Here is a 20689-nt window from a genome sequence, read left to right as displayed (position 1 = left end):
CGTATTTCCAAACTTAGAATATAGATTTAATCAGTAAATTATTATATGTAACATTAAAATATGACAAAATACCTTGAACTGCTCCAGAGATAGAGCATTCAACATTTTACATGAGTGACAATTGTTGCCCAAGTTGTCATCTGTAATGGCCTGTATCTCAGACTGAGTCATTTTTGATCAGAATAAAGAAATATAGGGTTAATTAGATTGTTCCTTACTCATTCTACACCCTAAAGTTTCTCCTTCTTGTTAGACACTATAGAAAACAATAAATGAATGAATTGATCCTCCCGCCTGATTTTGGTACCAAGACAAGACCTGAGCACCATTCTGTCAGTTTCTCCACATGTTCAGTGACTCAAGGAGTACTATGTTGCAAAGATTTTTTCTAATTTCATACTTCAGAGGAATTGATGTACCTGTGGGAAAGTTTCAAGCATGAAGTACTCTGTCTTGTTTCAGGGTTACGTTGGTACAGAACTTCCAAGATACCCAAAACCATTGAACAGTTGCAGATGCATTTAACTTGGATCGGTGGATATTTTCTTTGTTTCACGTTAATGTATACCTTTAATGTTAATTCTTGTGATAAAGCCAAGCTCCACAATCATATTGTTATGAAACAGTGAATGACCCACTCCCACTATGACATTTTACTGATTCTCTACTGTAACTGTTGTTTTCTTAGAAGCTTCCCAACGTTTACAATAATTACCGTCTGCTTTATAAGGTCATTTATTTTTTACTATTGTTATCTTTTATTTATTTATTTCTGTGAAACATGCTCCATTACAATATTTGTAGTACTACTTGTATATATTGTGTGTGTGTGTGTGTGTGTGTGTGTGTGTGTGTGTGTAATGTTTGTGTTGTATGATGATGCTGCTGAGAGAAAGTGAAATCTGGTGCTGGCACATAGCCTACTCCTTATGAATAGCTCCAAGAGGGCCGCCATGCTTAATGTCCCCATCCGACTGACAGATCAACATCAACAGTGTCCAAACCCTCACTTCAAGAGACACTGTGGGAAGGTCTGGTATTTAAACCAGGACACTGGCGCAAAGTCTGGTGAACAGGAACTTTACACCAGCACCACTTCTCCCCATGCAGGCCAGATATTGCCAGTGAAAATTTTTTCACCACTAGGATTTGAATCAGTTTGTACCCAGGTCAAGTGCCACCACACCATCAATCTTTAGTGACCTCTGCTGTGGAGGCAGGTTTATCTTTTATTGTTGAAGAAAAATTTATTATGTTTCTCAGAAGCTGTTCCAGCTCGCATGCCCACCTGAGAGCAGCCAGGCAGGCATGGGCAGAGGGTGGACAAATGGCTGATGCCCAAGTAATCTTGCAGTTGTACTGCAGCATACATGATCATAATCTATTGGCCAAACTTAGGTGGTCAGGCATGGTTGTGCAAGTACAGAATGCATGCAGTCAGGTCATTTGACAGTTTTCCTACACTACCTGCACCTGCCTGCAGCTGAACTGAAGTGTGCTCGTGGGCACCCATGCCCATGGGGCAGCATTGGAACAGCCTACCATATCATGTTGACATCTGTCTCAGCTTTGAAGCTAATCTGACAGTTTGCTATCGTGATCAATATGTTCAATGTTCCCAAGTTGTTGCGCAATCTCTGATGCAAAAATTTTGCCAATATGTAACTCCTGTAATGGAATAATGTGTCAAATTGTATTCTCTGTACCACGTATGGTATATTTTCTGCATTGCAAGGCTGGCTGCTGGTTGGTTCAAATGGCTCTAAGCACTATGGGACTTAACATCTGAGGTCATCAGTCCCCTAGGCTTAGAACGACTTAAACCTAACTAACCTAAGAACATCACACATCCATGCCCGAGGCAGGATTTGAACCTGTGACCGTAGCAGCCCTGTGGTTCTCGACTGAAATGCCTAGAACTGCTCGACCACAGAGGCTGGTGTCTGCTGATTGCCCCAGTCCTTTCCATGATATTTGTTGTTGTTTGACTTGTTGTAGTTTGTGACTTAATAATTGAGTTATTTATAACTCTGAATGCTGTGGGTTGTGCTGTGGTGCTGCATTATGTACAAACAGGGTAGAGTCCTTGAGTGCAACAAGTCAAGGGCCACCACACCACCATGCTTTAGTGACCTCAGCCACGGAGGCAGTTCAAGGCAATCGTAAAGTGCATTATAGACAGGTACGTGTCGAGTAAAACTGTGAGGGTCAGGTAAAACCCACCGTGGTTCAACAACAAACTTAGGAAACTACTGTGAAAGCAAAGGAGCTTCACTGCAAATTTAAATGAAGCCATAACATCTCAGACAAACAGAAGCTAAACGATGTCAAAATTAGCGTAAGGAGGGCCATGCATGAAGCATTCAGTGAATTCGAAAGTAAAATTCTATGTATCGACTTGACAGAAGATTCTAGGAAGTTCTGGTCTTACGTTAAACCAGTAAGTGGATCAAAACAGCATATCCAGACACTCTGGGATGACAATGACATTGAAACAGAGGACGACACATGTAAAGCTGAAATACTAAACATGTTTTTCCAAAGCTGTTTCACAAAGGATGACTGCACTGCAGTTCCTTCTCTAAATCCTCGCACGAATGAAAAAATGGCTGACATCGAAATAAGTGTCCAAGGATTAGAAAAGCAACTGAAATCACTGAACAGAGGAAAGTCCATTGAACCTGATGGGATACTAATTTGATTCTACATAGAGTATGTGAAAGAACTTGCCCCCTTCTAACAGTCATGTACCGCAAGTCTCCAGAGGAACGGAAGGTTCCAAATGATTGGAAAAGGGCACAGGTAGTTCCAGTTTTCAAGAAGGGTTGTCGAGCAGATGCACAAAACTATAGGCCTACACCTCTGACATTGATCTGTTGTAGAATTATTTTGGAACATGTTTTTTGCTCGTGTATCATGTCATTTCTGGAAACCCAGAATCTACTCTGTAGGCATCAACATGGATTACGGAAACATCGATCGTGTGAGACCCAACTCGCCTTATTTGTTCATGAGACCCAGAAAGTATTAGATACAGGCTCCCATGTAGATGCCATTTTCCTTGACTTCCAGAAGGCATTTGATATAGTTCCGCACTGTCGCCTGATAAACAAAGTAAGAGCCTATGAAATATCAGACCAGCTGTGTGGCTGGATTGAAGACTTTTTAGCAAACAGAACACAGCATGTTATTATCAATGGAGAGATGTCTACAGATGTTGAACTAACCTCTGGCGTGCCACAGGGGAGTGTTATGGGACCATTGCTTTTCACAATATATATAAATGACGTAGTAGATAGTGTCGGAAGTTCCATGCAGCTTTTTGCGGATGATGCTGTAGTATACAGAGAAGTTGCAGCATTAGAAAATTGTAGCGAAATGCAGGAAGATCTGCAGCGGATTGGCACTTGGTGCAGGGAGTGGCAACTGACCCTTAACATAGACAAATGTAATGTATTGCGAATACATACACTCCTGGAAATTGAAATAAGAACACCGTGAATTCATTGTCCCAGGAAGGGGAAACTTTATTGATACATTCCTGGGGTCAGATACATCACATGATCACACTGACAGAACCACAGGCACATAGACACAGGCAACAGAGCATGCACAATGTCGGCACTAGTACAGTGTATATCCACCTTTCGCAGCAATGCAGGCTGTTATTCTCCCATGGAGACGATTGTAGAGATGCTGGATGTAGTCCTGTGGAACGGCTTGCCATGCCATTTCCACCTGGCGCCTCAGTTGGACCAGCGTTCGTGCTGGACGTGCAGACCGAGTGAGACGACGCTTCATCCAGTCCCAAACATGCTCAATGGGGGACAGATCCGGAGATCTTGCTGGCCAGGGTAGTTGACTTACACCTTCTAGAGCACGTTGGGTGGCACGGGATACATGCGGACGTGCAGTGTCCTGTTGGAACAGCAAGTTCCCTTGCCGGTTTTGGAATGGTAGAACGATGAGTTCGAAGACGGTTAGGATGTACCGTGCACTATTCAGTGTCCCCTCGACGATCACCAGAGGTGTACGGCCAGTGTAGGAGAACGCTCCCCACACCATGATGCCGGGTGTTGGCCCTATGTGCCTTGGTCGTATGCAGTCCTGACTGTGGCGCTCACCTGCACGGCGCCAAACACGCATACGACCATCATTGGCACCAAGGCAGAAGCGACTCTCATCGCTGAAGACGACACGTCTCCATTCGTCCCTCCATTCACGCCTGTCGCGAAACCACTGGAGGCGGGCTGCATGATGTTAGGGGCGTGAGCGGAAGACGGCCTAACGGTGTGCGGGACCGTAGCCCAGCTTCATGGAGACGGTTGCGAATGGTCCTCGCCGGTACCCAAGGAGCAACAGTGTCCCTAATTTGCTGGGAAGTGGCGGTGCAGTCCCCTACGGCACTGCGTAGGATCCTACGGTCTTGGCGTGCATCCGTGCATCGCTGCGGTCCGGTCCCAGGTCGACGGGCACGTGCACCTTCCGCCGACCACTGGCGACAACATCGATGTACTGTGGAGACCTCACGCCCCACGTGTTGAGCAATTCGGCGGTACGTCCACCCGGCCTCCTGCATGCCCACTATACGCCCTCGCTCAAAGTCCGTCAACTGCACATACGGTTCACGTCCACGCTGTCGCGGCATGCTACCAGTGTTAAAGACTGCGATGGAGCTCCGTATGCCACGGCAAACTGGCTGACACTGACGGCGGCGGTGCATAAATGCTGCGCAGCTAGCGCCATTCGACGGCCAACACCGCGGTTCCTGGTGTGTCCGCTGTGCCGTGCGTGTGATCATTGCTTGTACAGCCCTCTCGCAGTGTCCGGAGCAAGTATGGTGGGTCTGACACACCGGTGTCAATGTGTTCTTTTTTCCATTTCCAGGAGTGTAGAAAGAAAGATCCTATATTGTATGATTATATGATAGCGGAACAAACACTGGTAGCAGTTACTTCTGTAAAATATCTGGGAGTATGCATGCGGAACGATTTGAAGTGGAATGATCATATAAAATTAATTGTTGGTAAGGCGGGTACAAGGCTGAGATTCATTGGGAGAGTCCTTAGAAAATGTAGGCCGTCAACAAAGGAGGTGGCTTACAAAACACTCGTTCGACCTATACTTGAGTATTGCTCATCAGTGTGGGATCCGTACCAGATCGGGTTGACGGAGGAGATAGAGAAGATCCAAAGAAGAGCAGCACGTTTCGTCACAGGGTTATTTGGTAAGCTTGATAGCGTCATGGAGATGTTTAGCAAACTCAAGTGGCAGACTCTCCAAGAGAGGCACTCTGCATCGCGGTGTACCTTGCTGTCCAGGTTTCGAGAGGGTGCGTTTCTGGATGAGGTATCAAATATATTGCTTTGCCCTACTTATACCTCCCAAGGAGATCACAAATGTAAAATTAGAGAGTATGAATGTAGATGTAGATGAATGGCACAGATGTAAAAATAATTATATTTCTATATTTTACTTGCAAAGTGCACATTCCAAGAACAGAGATACTTTCACTGTTGTAGATAGATCATAAAGTGTAGATATAATTGTTGGAGTTGAGTGTGTCCCATTTGCACATAACTGTTTTTATTAATCAGTGTGACTGAAGCACTAGTATTGAATTAATATGCAGCAGATTGATTGCAAATCTGCAGAGAGATGATCAATTTGAATTGGTTTTCTCAATTTGGGTATCTGTTCTGACATTCAGAAGACAGGCTTTGTCTAAATTGTGATTGACAAAGTGTTCAGCTGTATGTTTATTGAAGGAGAGTTGGTTAGAATGAGGCAAGTTTTGCATTTAGCATTTTGCTGTGTGATTAGGTTGCCGTAGCCCATGGCTCCTGAGTGGATTGCAAGGAGTGGATACAGACTGAGAATGAGATGCCATATTTATTTCCATATTATCAAACCATCAAGATTTATGTGAAACAAAATTTCCTTTGCATTTCCTTTGCACACAAACTTGCTGCGTGTGTCCTGATTTTTTGCAGTGTTTGTATTCCATGTGGCAGAAAAATCAGTTTTTGCAGTCCTGCATTACATAGTATTTTACACAAGACTTTTGAAGGTTTGAATGAGCCAATGAAATAGCTGTGCGTACTGCACAGTGTTTATGCTGTTGCTTACTGTGGAAGTTTTTTCATTCCATGCAAAACTGGGGCTGCTGCAGTCTATTGACAGTCAGTGTTGCAACAGGCACATTAAAGTTACATTCAGCAAAGTCTTGAATTTTCTGAGTTTTGATTACTTTAAGCACATCACTGAAGGCAGGGTTGAACTGATTTAGAGCTTCAGCCTTTATTGTGTTACCAGCAGTGTTTTGAATAATGGCATCTCGAAGCATTTCATCTTCAAATGAAGCTTCACAAAAGCAATTAAACTTACAAGTCTTAGTCATTCCCATGAGTTCGGTGATCCATTCCTTGTAATACTGATTATTACAAGTAGCAGCTACATGAATCTGTGTTACTCTTTTCATTCCTCTTGTGCATTGAAACATAGGGATGGAGGAGATGGCACCTGGCTGCTGGTATCTGTGCCTCAGTCATCATACTTTGCAGAGGTCGTTGTGTTTCAATAAGTCTGCCAATAGCAGTGAGCAACGAGTTAATCTGTTGGCTCTAAATCTGAATAAGAGCAGTGGAGGATTGCTTTCCAGAAATGGCCACATACATAAATTAAAGACACTTGAAATAGATCTGAGTTCCACACCAACAAGGAATTATGAAAAAAAAAATAATTGTGATGGGCTGAACACAGCCAATTCAAGAACCAGACACATCATCAATTGATGAGTATAATCATATTCATTACCAGTCAGTGGAAAAATCAAACTTCTTGCCAGTTGATGTCTGATGTATCAGTAGTTGAGGCAGCCAGTAAATACAGTCAGACATCTGCAAAAAGCTAATGCATTAATAAGTTTATTTACACCCTGTACACCTACTAATTGAGTTATACATAACTTCTGCAGTGAGTTATAGACAAAAACAGCAAAGTCCTTGATTGTAGAGTTGTATAAAGGAGAATTAGGTTCCTGATTGTAACAAATAGTCTTGAAATGGATATTATTACTACATACTGGGTGTTCAGAAATTCCAATTACTAACTGCTAGGACTTGTAGAGAAAAGGGAGTATATAACATTTTGAATAGAACCTATGCCTGGAAACATATTTTTTCTGTCCTATGATAGTTTCAGTTCAGATCCACTTCTGCTTGAGAAACTCAATTAGGCATGATGCAGTACATATATTATGTAACAATTCTAAAGTTAACATAACAAGACATCCATTTATCACTTAAGCACATTTGTTTAACACTTAAACATTATGTTCTGTACATACAGTATGCTGAGTTCTTTTTTGTTTTGGAATAATGTAAACACAAAATGCTAAAGTGTTAATACAAACAAATGTGCTTAAGTGAACAATGGATGTTTTGTTATACTTCCTTTCAAATTGTTACCTGATAATTGCACTGCATAATGTTTAATTCAGCTCTTTAAGCAGAAGTGGATGAATTTAACATCTGAATTTAAACTGTCATAGAATGGAAAAGGTACTGTTCAAAATATTATGTACTCATTCCCCTCTACAGGTCCTAGAAGTTTGTAACGGAATTTCTGAACACACTGAACTTCAGTCTTTCAGGAAATATATTTGCTGCATTGGCTGATTACAAAGATCTGCATCTACATCTTGATTACAAGGTCTACATCTACATCTGTACTCAGCAAACCACTGTGTATTGCATGATAGAGATACATCCCACTGTACCTGTTATTAGGATTTTTTCCCATTCCATTCATGTATGAAGCATAGGAAGAATGATTGTTTAAATGCCTGCATGCGTGCTCTAATTCATCTAATCTTGTCCTCACAGTCCCTGTGGGAGTGATACATAGTATATTCCTAGAGTCACAATTTAAAGCCAATTTTTGCACCACATCGAAATCTTATCAAGATCTGATTGAATATTTATGCAGCCTCTTTCAGATAGTATTCACTATATATAACTGCATCATCTGCAAAAAGTCTGAGGCTACTATCAGTGTTGTCCGAAAGGTCACTAATATACAACATGAGCATCAATTCCCTGGGGCACACCTAAAGTTACTTCTACATCTGTTGATGACTCTCCATCAAAAATGAACTTGCTGTGTCTTCCTACCAAAAATTTCCCAATACAGTCACAAAAATCACTTGATACCTCTTTATGATCATTCTTTTGATAATAAGCGTAGCTGTGGCACTGAATCGGCTGTTTTTTGCAAACCAAGAAATCATTTACTTGACAGCCATGATCAAAAGCTTTCAGTATATCACGTGAGGAAAGTGTGAGTTCGGCTACATGACATCGATGTTTTCAATACATGTTGGCTGGTGTGGAGGAGGTCATTCTGTTCAAGGTATTTCATTATGTCTGAGCTCAGAATATGTTATAAGTTGCTATGAGCAATCGGTGTCAAGGATATTGGACAGTAGTTCTGCAGATCACTTCTACCAACCTTCTTGTAAATGGGTGTGATCCACACTTTCTTTCAGCTACTGGGCACAGTTTTTTTGTTTGAGGAATCTTTTCTTTCAACTACTGGGCACAGTTTTTTGTTTGAGGAATCTGCAGTAGATTATAGTTAAAAGAGAGACTAACACAGCCACAGATTCAGTATAGAATCTGATAGGGATTCCATCATGCCCTGAGCTTTGTACAATTTTGACCACTTCAACTGCTTTTCAACACCACTGACACTAACACTTATTTCACCATCAAAAGAAGAACAGCTACTGCTTTTCAGTGACCTAATGATATTTATGACACATTTAACAAATAATTTGAAAAATGTAATGTTGCTTGTGGACTATGCAATGCCTGTCTAAGTAAATGTAATGAATCCTTTTTTAAGTTTCAATTTTTTTCTCTCTGTGTTTTCCACTATTGTATGGAAAAATACATTAAGTTTATTAGTTAACAATTTGAATTAATAGACAGCTGTCTTGCTACTTTTCTCATCTGGAGTTGGAAATCATATACATATTCAAGTTAATATGGATCATGGTTAGTGATGATCAGATATTCCCTTTGGTTGGTATTTGTAATTTTTAATTTTTTGCAAATGTTTGTTTTAATAACACAGTGGGGTATTTTGCAGTATTGTTTGAACTTACTTTTAAATGCTGATTAGAGTTATTCCTCTGCATTAAATAAAGTCCTCTCTCCATGGGACAAGATTAAACATTACTTATTTGGCAGCTCCTCCTTTAGGAAACTTCTACTATGGAACATGTCTAGTGAAAATATGTGAATCCCAGGGGCTGGACAGAAAGTGTTCTTATACTGAAAGCATCTGAAAATTCAACATCTTACTGGAAACATTCAAATGCCATGTGTGTTATAACTATGTAATGGTTATGCATGAATCATATACATGTATACATGTATGATCACCCCTTGCTCAAGTTCTGCATCCATACATTCAACAGACCACCACACCAGTGGCTTGTATCACCGCTTAAAGAATGACACAGTCTTTACATAAGAGAGAGAAACATTCTCATTGATGTGTTGTGATGTTATCCTTGATTGGATACTTTTATTTTATTTATTTATTTATTTATTTCTTACTCCATTGATCCATCTGTGATAAACTCACAAGGATATAGAGTGTCAATAAACAATCAATGCAAAGGTAGTAGTAAAGCAGTCAGTCAGACAAAAGTAATACTACATGTTTGCTATACACATATGTGGTAAGAGTGACAGATTACACCAAAAATTACACATAGAAAGTGAAAACAAATTAAAAACTATTGAAAATTACTATGAATGTTACGTGGGTATGGTAACTACATCATTGCTCAAACTTAAACTGTGGTATGTCATACTCAAAATATCTCATCCACAGACCTAGGTGGTTTTTTCATTGTGGCTAAAATACTCTTCTAAACTGTAAAATGGTCTTTCCATTAGATATTGCTTCAGATGCTCCCTAAAAGAGAAATGGTTATTGTAGTAACACGATTCACGTTTTCCGTCGCATTTCATAGTAGACCGGGAACTGTCTCATAGGCACACGCGATGTGAACTGACCGGGCACGGCCCATGCTGCCTAAGTTGTTGTTATTGTTGTTCCACTGGCAGAGGTCACAGCCAAATTCTCACGTGTCCTCTGGTGGACAGGACTACTTGCGCCAACTACCGTCCGTGACGCGCCGTGCCGATGGGTGCCTCCCGTGATCTTTCTGGTGGCTACTGCACTCCTCCTCCTTCGGAGGGGGAAGCCACTATGATCCACTGCGTCGGAAGGTGGAGCGTCATCCAGGAGCGATGACCTCCACGTCCATCGGAAGGCTGGAGTCGAGGGGATCTGCCAACCCTCGAGCCGGAACCTTCGAATACAGTTGGAAGTGACCCATAAAAAGAGGCCCCCGTCGTCCCACCACCGGAGCCCGGGACAGAACGGGAGACAGGCCATCGAACTCTGGATCCTGGTCCACTCCGGAAGAGGCAAGACCCAGTGGCGGGGATGATGGGGAAGGGACAACCACAGGTGAATCAGCCTCCCGAGAAACCGGGCCTGCGAGGGGGGCTGGCACCCGCTGGGGCATCGCTAACGATGACAATGCCGGTGCTGGAGCTACTGGAGGCTGCCAAGGCTCAGAGCCATCACAGGGGGGAGGGGTGGTAGCGTCCCCAGAGAAAGCAACACAGGTGCCGGCAATGAGGAAGCCAGTGCCTGAGGTGTCGGAGGCTGGGTGCCCAAACGTGGACGTAGCTGATTTTGGTGACGACGCACCTCCCGGTCCCCCATCTACAAGGTATAGAGCCAGTGGCCGTTTCGGTGCAGGACCACAGCAGGTATCCAACGTGGATTGCGACCAAACCCACGTGCCCAAACCGACATACCTGGTGGAAAGCCGGGTACTCCGTTTTGCGAAGACTGGCGAGGACCGGGCTGGAGGAGGTGCAGCAGAGTCCTAGGTCTGCGCCCGTGAAGGAGCTCTGCCAGGCTGCGTTCTCCCATTGGTGTGGTCCGGTATGCCATCAGGAATAATGTCAACACCTCCTCCACAGGAAATTCGTGCACATACTTTTTCATCTGCGTCTTAAATGTGTACACCATGCACTCGGCTTCCCCATTCCCATGAAAGGGGGGAGAGTAAACATGCTGAATACCAAAGTGCCTACAAAAATCCTGGAAGGTCTGTGAAATAAACTGAGGTCCATTGTCTGAGAACAGGGTGACTGGCAGACCTTCCACACAAAAGATTTTTGCTAGTGCCTGGATTACAACTTCTGAAGTGGTTGAGGAGCAGCTAACCACATATGGAAATCAGGAATAAGCATCAATGACAATGAGCCAAGAGCCATTGAGAAACGGGCCAGCAAAATCAATGTGAACACGTTCCCATGCCTGGGTTGCCGGGGGCCATGAAGAGAACGCTGACCTGGGAGATGCCTGTTGGCTCGCACACTGGGAACAGGCACCCACCAAGTGCTCAATTTCTTTGTCAATACCAGGCCAGTACACATGTCTGCGAGCCAAGGTTTTAGTACAGGAAACACCCCAGTGCCCCTCATGTAATAATGTGAGGACTGCCTTTGCAAACTTGCAGGAACAACCACGAGAGGAGCTGTGTCATCGGTAGCCAGAAGGAGAACTCCTTCCAAGACGGAGAGGCGGTCTTGTAGAACAAAATAATTATGAAGAGGTTTCCGAGGCCCGGCCTGGAAGTCGGGATGACCACCCCTGCTGAATGAGGTGAACTACTTGCCGGAGAACCGGGTCAGCTGCCGTTTCCCTGACGACTCGAACTAGTGATTGGGAAGCCATCAACCGCTTGGCGGGATGCCACATCCAAATGAAAACACATAATCTCCTCTTGATCGAACATAGGATCTGGGCCCACCAGAAAATGGGAAAGAGCGTCTGCGTTGGCAGGCAGTAAAGGGGGTGGGCGATGGTGGAGGGATTGTCGACGTGACATGCTCAAAATAACGCTGGAATATCGCCGGGGCACTGGATATTCCGAAAGCCAACCGCTTTGGTAAAGGCCAAATGGTGTATTGACAACTGCCAGCTGTTTGGAGCCCTCATCAAGAGGTATCTGATGACAAGCCTCCGAAAGATCGATTTTCAAAAATATTGGCCTCCCGCCACGGCGGAGAACACTTCATCAGCACGAGGCAAAGGATAGGTGTCCACTACCAATTGGGAATTAATGGTGGTCTTGTAATCGCTACAAAGACGTAATTTTCCCGAGGGTTTCCTGACAATAACGAGGGGCGAGGCCCACTCACTAGAAGAAATGGGAAGAACGACCCCTAGGGCTGTCAGTGGGTCTTTTACCTGAGGGCGGAGAGCCAAGTGGATCTGCCTTGCGCGTAGAAAACTTGGGCGAGCCAAAGCCTTCAATGTTAAGTGAGCTTCAAAGTCTGAAACACACCTCAGGCCCTCCTTAAAGATATCCGGAAAGTCAGAGATCAAAGATTCTAATGATTGATAGGGAACGTCTTCGGAGACCAACTGTATGGTGTCTGCGATAGAAAAACCAAAAGCTTGAAAGGTATCCAAGCCAAAAAGGTTAGCGGAGCTTGCATCACTGACAACAATAAAAGTAATAGGCTGAGTGACGGATTTGTGAGTCACGTCGGTTGTGAATTGGCCCAGTAGGGGAATTAACTGTTCACCATAACCACGTAGATGCCGGTAAACTGGCGCGAACGGGGGCGACCCGAGGTCGGAGTAAGTTTGTGCATTCAACAAGGAAACTGCCGCGCCCGTATCTACTTGCAGTTGTAATCCGCGCGCGGCTGAACCAACACCTCAATAAAGAGTTTGTGTGCCGATGCATCAGGAGCCTGGCCTGATGAAACTTCCTGAATGTCAATATCCATATCCTCTGTAACTGCTTCCTTCAATTCTTTTGAGCCCTAGCGGCAAACTTTAGCAATGTGTCCTTTTTTATTACATTTGCGACAAACGGCCCAACGCTGGGGGCACTCCGACCGATCATGATGTATATAGCACGACACACAGGACGGTAACAGGGGCCAGCAGCCGGAACTCTGTTTACGTGCCATGCGGGAACAGCCGTAACGGCTGGATTGTACCGCTCGCACGTTGTCCACCCCAGACGCAGTGGACGCGGCCACGCCGCCCTCAACAGCCCCGACGTCGCACCACGCTTCCAACTGTTGACCAGCGGCATGAGAGACTTCCTCAAGGGAAGGGTCTTCTAACTCCAGGGCCCGTTGCCGGACCTTCCTATCAGGGGCCGAACGAAAAATAACATCGCGCACCATAACGCGGGCATAGGACTCTCGCGACTGCTCTGTGACAAACTGACACTTGCGACTAAGACCGTGCAGGGCAGTGGCCCACGCCCGGTAAGACTGATGGGGCTGTTTCTTGCATTGATAGAACTCGACCCTAGCCACCACAACACGTCTGCTGCGGCGATAATGTGAAGACAGTAATGAACACAATGTGTCAAAAGACAAGGACGAGGGTTCCTGCAATGGCGATAAACTTGATACAGCGAGGGAGATACCCAAGACAAGAAAAGAGCATGACAGACCTCCGCATCGGCAACATGAAATGCCTGGAAACGCTGCCGAAGGCAATGTTCATACGCCTCCCAATCCTCCGCCGTCTCGTCATACGGGGGAAAGGGAGGAGGGAACTGCGTGGAGAGCAACGCCGGAAGCACTTGTTTCATGGTTGCCATGAGCTCCATCTGCTGCTCAACCAAAACCCGCACTAAATCCTGCATGCCGCGGATAAGCTGCGAAACCGGAACAACAACGCAACACGCGAAAGAACGACCCTACTCGTCGCCTATTGTGTAGTAACCCGGTTCACATTTTCCGTCGCACTTCACAGTAGACCGGGAACTGTCTCATAGGCATGCCCGATGTGAACTGACCGGGCACGGCCCGTGCTGCCTGAGTTGTTGTTGTTGTTGTTGTTGTTGTTCCGCTGGCAGAGGCCGCGGCCGAATTCTCACATGCCCTCTGGTGGACAGGACCGCTTACCGCAACTACCGTCCGTGACGCGCCGTGCCAATGTGCACCTCCTGTGATCTTTCTGGTGGCTACTGCAGTTGCCAAATTTGTTTTTAATATCTGAAGGGAGAGCATTAAAAACTTTTGCACCAGAGAATTGCACACCCTTTTGCACCATGGTCAGGTTTTTACATCAAATGCTTTCTCCTAGTATCATATCCATGGTATTCACTATTTCTTTTATGAAATTCAGTGTTTTTGCTGATGAACCCCATAAGAGAAAATACGTACTGGAACATGACAGTAAGAATTTTTAGTTTCCAGGAAAGGTTTCTACAATTACATCTGGAGTCTACGACGCTCATTATTCTTATAACATGTTTCTGGGCCAGGAGTATTTTCTTTGCTAGTGTTTGGTTCCCCCAAAATATAATATCACACGTTATAAGAGAATGTAAATATCCACAGTTGCTACTTTCATTGCATGTATGTTTCTGCTCTTGGAGAAAACACTGAGGGCGAAAATCGATGAGGTCAGTCTCTTCTGAAGATTTATTATATGATGAGACCAGTTTACTCTGGAGTCAATTAAAACGCCTAAAAACTTTGTTGATTCAACTCTTTCTATTGACTCTGTTCCACTTTTCACAGTTAATTCATCCTTCATTTTAGCAGTTGCAGTGAACTGAATTTAATTAGTTTTATTAAAATTCAGCGAGAGTCCATTGAAGCTAAACCATTTCACTAAATCAGTAAGAATGTTCTTAACAGATCCTTGAAGATCTTCACATGTATGACCATCAATCACAATGTTGGAGTCATCTGTAAAAACGGTAAAAAAGCACTGCAACATTGTACATTGAGGTAAGTCATTTATAAATATGAGGAATAGTAGAGGACCACGAATGGGTCCTTGGGGCACTCCGCATTTAATGGTTCTCCATTCAGATGAAACCTGACCACTATGGATCTCATCGGTACTACCTACTGCTACGTTCTGCTTCCTATCTTTGAGGTATGATTCTAACCACTTATTTGTTAAGCCATGTATTCCTAATAGGTCTGCTTTCTGTAATAGGATTTGGTGGTTCACAGTGTCAAACACTTTTGACAAGTCACAAAATAATCCAGTTTTTACTATTTTGTCATTAATTGATTCCAGAATTTTATTTGTGAAAGCATAAATTGCTTGTTCAGTTGACCGTTCCTTTTACTGAGAATGCTATATTTATTTAGATGTTCCAAAGTTCTCAAATACATAAACTTTTCCAGTATCTTAGAGAAGGCCATTAGAAAGGAAATTGGCCTGTAATTTGTGACTTCAGTTTTGTCACCTTTATAGAAATGGGGATTTACAACTGTATATTTGAGTCTGTCAGGCACAGTTCCTTGTAGTAAGGATGCATTAAAAAATTGGCTAAGTACATCACTAACGTAGGCACAGCACTGTTTTAGTAAATTATTAGAGATATTATCTACCTCAGTGGAATAAGAATTCTTATGTGAGATGAATATTCTTTTAATTTCAGATTTCGTGACAGGTCTAATGTGAATTTTACCTGTATTTTTGGCTATAGTCTTTTGCATACAACTCAAAACTTCATTAACAGAGCTCTTGCATTCTATTTGTTCTGAAACTGACAAGAAGTGGTTGTTGAAAATATAGGCTATGTTATCAGGATCGTATACTAGATTACCTTCATGTTTAATTTTGAGTTCTTCAGTAGTTCTTATGGTTTTCCCTGTGTTCCTTCTAACAATGTTTCAGATAGTGTTAATTTTGTTATGAGAGTTATCAATTTCTTGATCATAGTACAATGCTTTTGAATTTTGTATTACATTCTTTAGTATCTTACAGTATATTTTGTAATGGTTAGTTTTCGTAGTGTCCTTACACATTCTAGTTAGTAGTAGTAGTAGTAGTAGTAGTAGCTTTATTCATCTGTAGATCTCTTTTTACAAGGATATAAGACATGTCAAAATATTAACAAATTTAGATCAATTTAAAATAAGCTAATTCGTATACACATATATTTACAGACTCCTAGTTAAAACAATCATTAGATTTACTCCTGGTGTATAGTACTTTTTTTACAAATAACTTATTAAATAATGTAGTGCCATATTGTTCACTCATATCTCACTATCAGTCACTATTGCTAGAAAGGAAAAAAAGAAGGGAAAAAGTAAAGTGAAGGTGTTATGAGGAATGTTGGATATTTCATAATCATTATTATTATTATTATTATTATTATTATTTATTTGTATAACATTTTTTATCAAACCCTTACTCTGTTTTAGCTAAGTAATCCTTCAATGTATAAAATTTATAGCATAACAGTTACTTTTTAGCTGCCTTTTTAAATAAGTGTATTTTTGCAATTTTATAAATCTCTTTTGGTAATTTATATTAAAAACAAAGATTCTAAGACTTACCAAGCGGGAAAGTGCCGGCAGACAGGCACATGAACAAAACACACAAACACACACACAGAATTACGAGCTTTCGCAACTGGCAGTTGCTTCGTCAGGAAGGAAGGAAGGAGAGGGAAAAATGAAAGGATGTGGGTTTTAAGGGAGAGGGTAAGGAGTCATTCCAATCCCGGAAGCGGAAAGACTTCCCTTAGGGAAAAAAAGGACAGGTGTACACTCGCACACACACACACACACACACACACACACACACACACATATCCATCCGCACATACACAGACACAAGCAGACATATTTAAAGGTTCCTTTGGCCTTTAAATATGTCTGCTTGTGTCTGTGTATGTGCGGATGGATATGTGTGTGTGTGTGTGTGTGTGTGTGTGTGTGTGTGTGAGTGTACATCTGTCCTTTTTTTCCCCTAAGGGAAGTCTTTCCGCTCCCGGGATTGGAATGACTCCTTACCCTCTCCCTTAAAACCCACATCCTTTCGTCTTTCCCTCTCCATCCTGAAGAAGCAACCATCGGTTGCGAAAGCTAGCAATTCTGTGTGTGTGTTTGTGTGTTTTGTTCATGTGCCTGTCTGCCGGCGCTTTCCCGCTTGGTAAGTCTTGGAATCTTTGTTTCTAAGACAAACTTATATTGACATTTGATGTTTGTGAATTTATTCACAAGCCACTGAACTATCACTACTTGATTCCCCTCAGCAAAACCTTCTGAGGTATCTCCTGCATTTTCTTAACTGCAATGCAGATACTGTGTACAAAATCAGTTATGACACATCTTCTGTTAATTAAATATTTTTGCTATAATTATTTCTCTAGATGTATTCACAAATACACATGGATTTCTATGCTACTTCCAACGTACTGAAAGTTTTATCACATGACTTCCTTACAAGGGTTATATATATGCTCACAGGTGTAACACATGATGAAAATAAGGTATTAATATTAGCAGTAACACCATTATATCTATAATGCAGGTGAAACAAGCAATCAAAGACCTGTATGAAAAAATGTGTGCACAAGAAGATATTGAAGAAACAGATAAAATTGTAGCTTCTGAGGAAAACCAGGACAAATTTGAGCCAGAATATTATGAAAAACTGCTCACAGAAATAAAGGCTGCTATTAAGAGAGTAGAAAGAGTTTTGAAAATCAGCCTCAGTGAAGCACAATCTGCAGGTTTGAATGTTATAGCTTGATACTCTTTCTTTTTTTTTTTTTTTAGCCCTGTGCCTAAATTACGTATGCCAAGCAGGTTCTATGGTAACCAAACAAAATTTATTAACTAAGAAGATGTACATTTAATATTATTTTACTGAAATAAAACAGTGCTATCAAGACTTAATTATGAGACTTTTGATAAAATAATGTAACTTAAAACTCTTAAAAAACAGCAATTTTAATTGATAACTATGATTGAAGGAAGCTTTTTCATTTACCAACATCTACTTACAATATATCAAGATACTGCTACTTAATGAAACTAGTTTTTCAGTGCTTTATATGATTTACCCAAATTTCTGCATATATATGTTATTATTGTCTTCAGTTCAGAATGGTTTTATGCTAGTCTATCCTGTGCAAGCCTCTTCATTTCTGCATTGATTTGGACATGCCAAGACCTTTGATTCTGCGAGTCATTCAGTACTTTTATGCAAATCAGAAACTTATGATGTAAGAGGATTCGTGCTAAATTTCTTAAATTCTCATCTCTTAGATAGAAGACATTTCACTTATGATGTAAGAGGATTGGTGCTAAATTTCTTAAATTCTTATCTCTTAGAAGACATTTCGCTAAACTATGCTATAAGAATGAAAGGAAGATTGTAACAGTAGATTCAACATACAAGACTTAACTATGGGATCTCAAAGGGACATCATATTGCGCCATTTTTGTTTCTTGTATACAGGATGTATCGTAAATTAATGGCATAAATGCTTGCAGTGGAAAGTAGATGATAGTAGAAGCAAAAAAGTCTCAGTAAACATGGTCTCTAAAATGCATACCTTAAGAGCTAGGAACACTTCATCTTTGCTACTGTGGAACACATCTCAACTGAACAAGAGCTCATAGCTCTCAAGGTCTGTGCTTTAGAGCCCGTGTATACTGAGACTATTTTGCTTCCAGTGTCATGTACTTTCGGTTGTATGCATTTATGTTATTAACTGTGATACACCCTGCACAGGGTGTGGCAAAGGTTTGCCCAAACTTCCAGGAAACATTCCTCACACACAGAGGAATAAAATATGTTATACAGATATGAGCCCAGAAATGCTTTATTTCCATGTTAGAGTTAATTTTCTACTTCTCTGCATGATCACATTGTCACGTGAGACACAGAAGCAGAATGTACCAGCATTTCAGGAAATGTTTCTCTGCATGTAATGTTCAAAATGTCCTCTTGGTTAGATTAGTATGTACAGTATGTTGTGTTGACATATGTATTCATTACAGACTTAGTTTCCTGTGCAGTGCAATACAGGGGTATCCAAATGCATAGTTGGCAGATGCCCATTTGCTATGTGGGTTAGCTGATGGTAATGGACCTAGCTGACAGTAATGGACCTACCGCTCAATGTTTTTATCAGGAGAGATTTCCAAAACAACAGTGCCCTGACAGGAGGATGTTGGAAACAATTAATCATAATCTTAGGAAGCATGGCAAGTTTAAGCCTACTACTCATGGCTGGGGGAGTCCTAGAAGGATGAGGATGTCTCAACTGGAAGAGGAGCTTCTCCATGCAGGTGATGACAACTCTTGTGCCGGCATAAGACAATTACTGCAACAAGCAGTGTTGACCACATGACTCTCTGGAGAGTGCTACATGAGAACCTGCTGTATCTGTATACTTTGTACGGGGCGTACAGGTGCTATTAGTAGCTGAGTTTCATGCACAGGTACATTTATGTGAATGGTTCATTCAACAGTGTATCAACCCTCACTTTAATGAATATGTGCTGTTCATGGATGAGACTTTGTTTCAAAGCAGATTATCACTGTGTTGAAGATTTGTAGAAACTGATCTCTAACATGGAAATAAATTGTTCCTGGGTCAATGTCCATGTAGCATATCTTCTTCCTCTGTGTGTGAGGAATGTTTCCTGAAAGTTTGGCCGTATCTCTTTGTTACTACCCATATATTAATGTCATAATATGGTCACAAAACTTGAAGTTAGTGAACTGTGTTGATGATACATTATTTACTAGCTGGGGCTATACAAAACAGATAGCTTTCCAAAACGGCAAAGAGAAGACTGCTCTGATTGGAGAATATCTAATTATGAATAAAAGGATAGATTTCCAGAACAGATTTTCACTCTGAACCAGAGAGTGTGCTGATATGAAACTTCATGACAGATTAAAACTATGTGCCAGTTCGAGACTTGAACTTGGGACTTTTGCCTTTCATTGGCAAGCTATCCAAGTACGGCTCATAATCCCTACTCACAGCTTTATTTCCACCCATACCTCATCTCCTACCCTCCAGAAGCTGTCCTGTGAAACTTGCAAGAGTATCATTCCTGGAAGAAAGGATAATGTGGAGATATGGCTTAGCCACAGCCTGGGGGACTGTACCCAGAATGAATTTTCACTCTGTAGTGGATTGTACACTTATATGAAACTTCCTGGCAGTTAGTAGAGCACTTACCCACGAAAGGCAAAGGTCACAAGTTTGACACTTGGTCCAGCACACAGTTTTAATCTGCCAGGAAGTTTCAAAAGGATAGTTTGCTACTCATCACATGATGGATGTGTTGAGTGGCAGTTAGCCCAAATGACAAAGACTGCTACATATTATTCAGCTGTCTGATAAAGGCCTGTATCTGTTCAAATTCCATTACTCCATAGTCCTAACCAATCTAATCCTGCAAAAACACATAAATCAGTCTCAAACCTCCTTGCACTACATCTGCTCCCTCTGTAATCTCAAATTCATGCATCCCATCTCCCAAGTAGAAACACTTGTCCTCCATGAACTCAATTTGTCACTTCCTCACATGATATCCTACAAACCATGGATGAGGGAAACTGGCAGATTCCATATTCTAGGCTCTCTGGAAAGCATTTGACATAGTGCCTGACTGAAGACTGATGACGAAAGTCCGAGCATACAGGTTAGGTTCCCAGATATGGGAGTGGCTCAAAGACTTTTTCAATAATAGAACCCAGTATGCTGTTGTTGACAGCGAGTGTTCATCAGAGACAAGGGTATCAATAGTGCCCCAGGAAAGTGTGACAG

The 20689-nt window shown here is 42.0% G+C and overlaps 1 protein-coding gene across 2 annotated transcripts in view; it reads left to right on the top strand.

Annotated features, from left to right (window-relative positions):
• LOC126267004 (uncharacterized) overlaps positions 1-20689 on the top strand; it is a 105947-nt gene that overhangs the window by 72253 nt on the left and 13005 nt on the right. The window contains exon 5 of one of the 2 annotated variants that reach the window (XM_049971766.1): positions 17425-17626. In XM_049971766.1, coding sequence (XP_049827723.1) covers positions 17425-17626 — 202 coding nt within the window. Of the gene's footprint in view, positions 1-17424; positions 17794-20689 lie in introns of those variants that run through there. The other variant, XM_049971765.1, reaches the window with a different exon arrangement.

The sequence above is a fragment of the Schistocerca gregaria genome, chromosome 4 (assembly GCF_023897955.1).
Source record: "Schistocerca gregaria isolate iqSchGreg1 chromosome 4, iqSchGreg1.2, whole genome shotgun sequence".
In the NCBI taxonomy this organism is placed as follows: domain Eukaryota; kingdom Metazoa; phylum Arthropoda; class Insecta; order Orthoptera; family Acrididae; genus Schistocerca; species Schistocerca gregaria.
The sequence above is the reverse complement of the archived record's forward strand: the minus strand, read 5'-3'. Positions and strand labels throughout refer to the sequence as shown.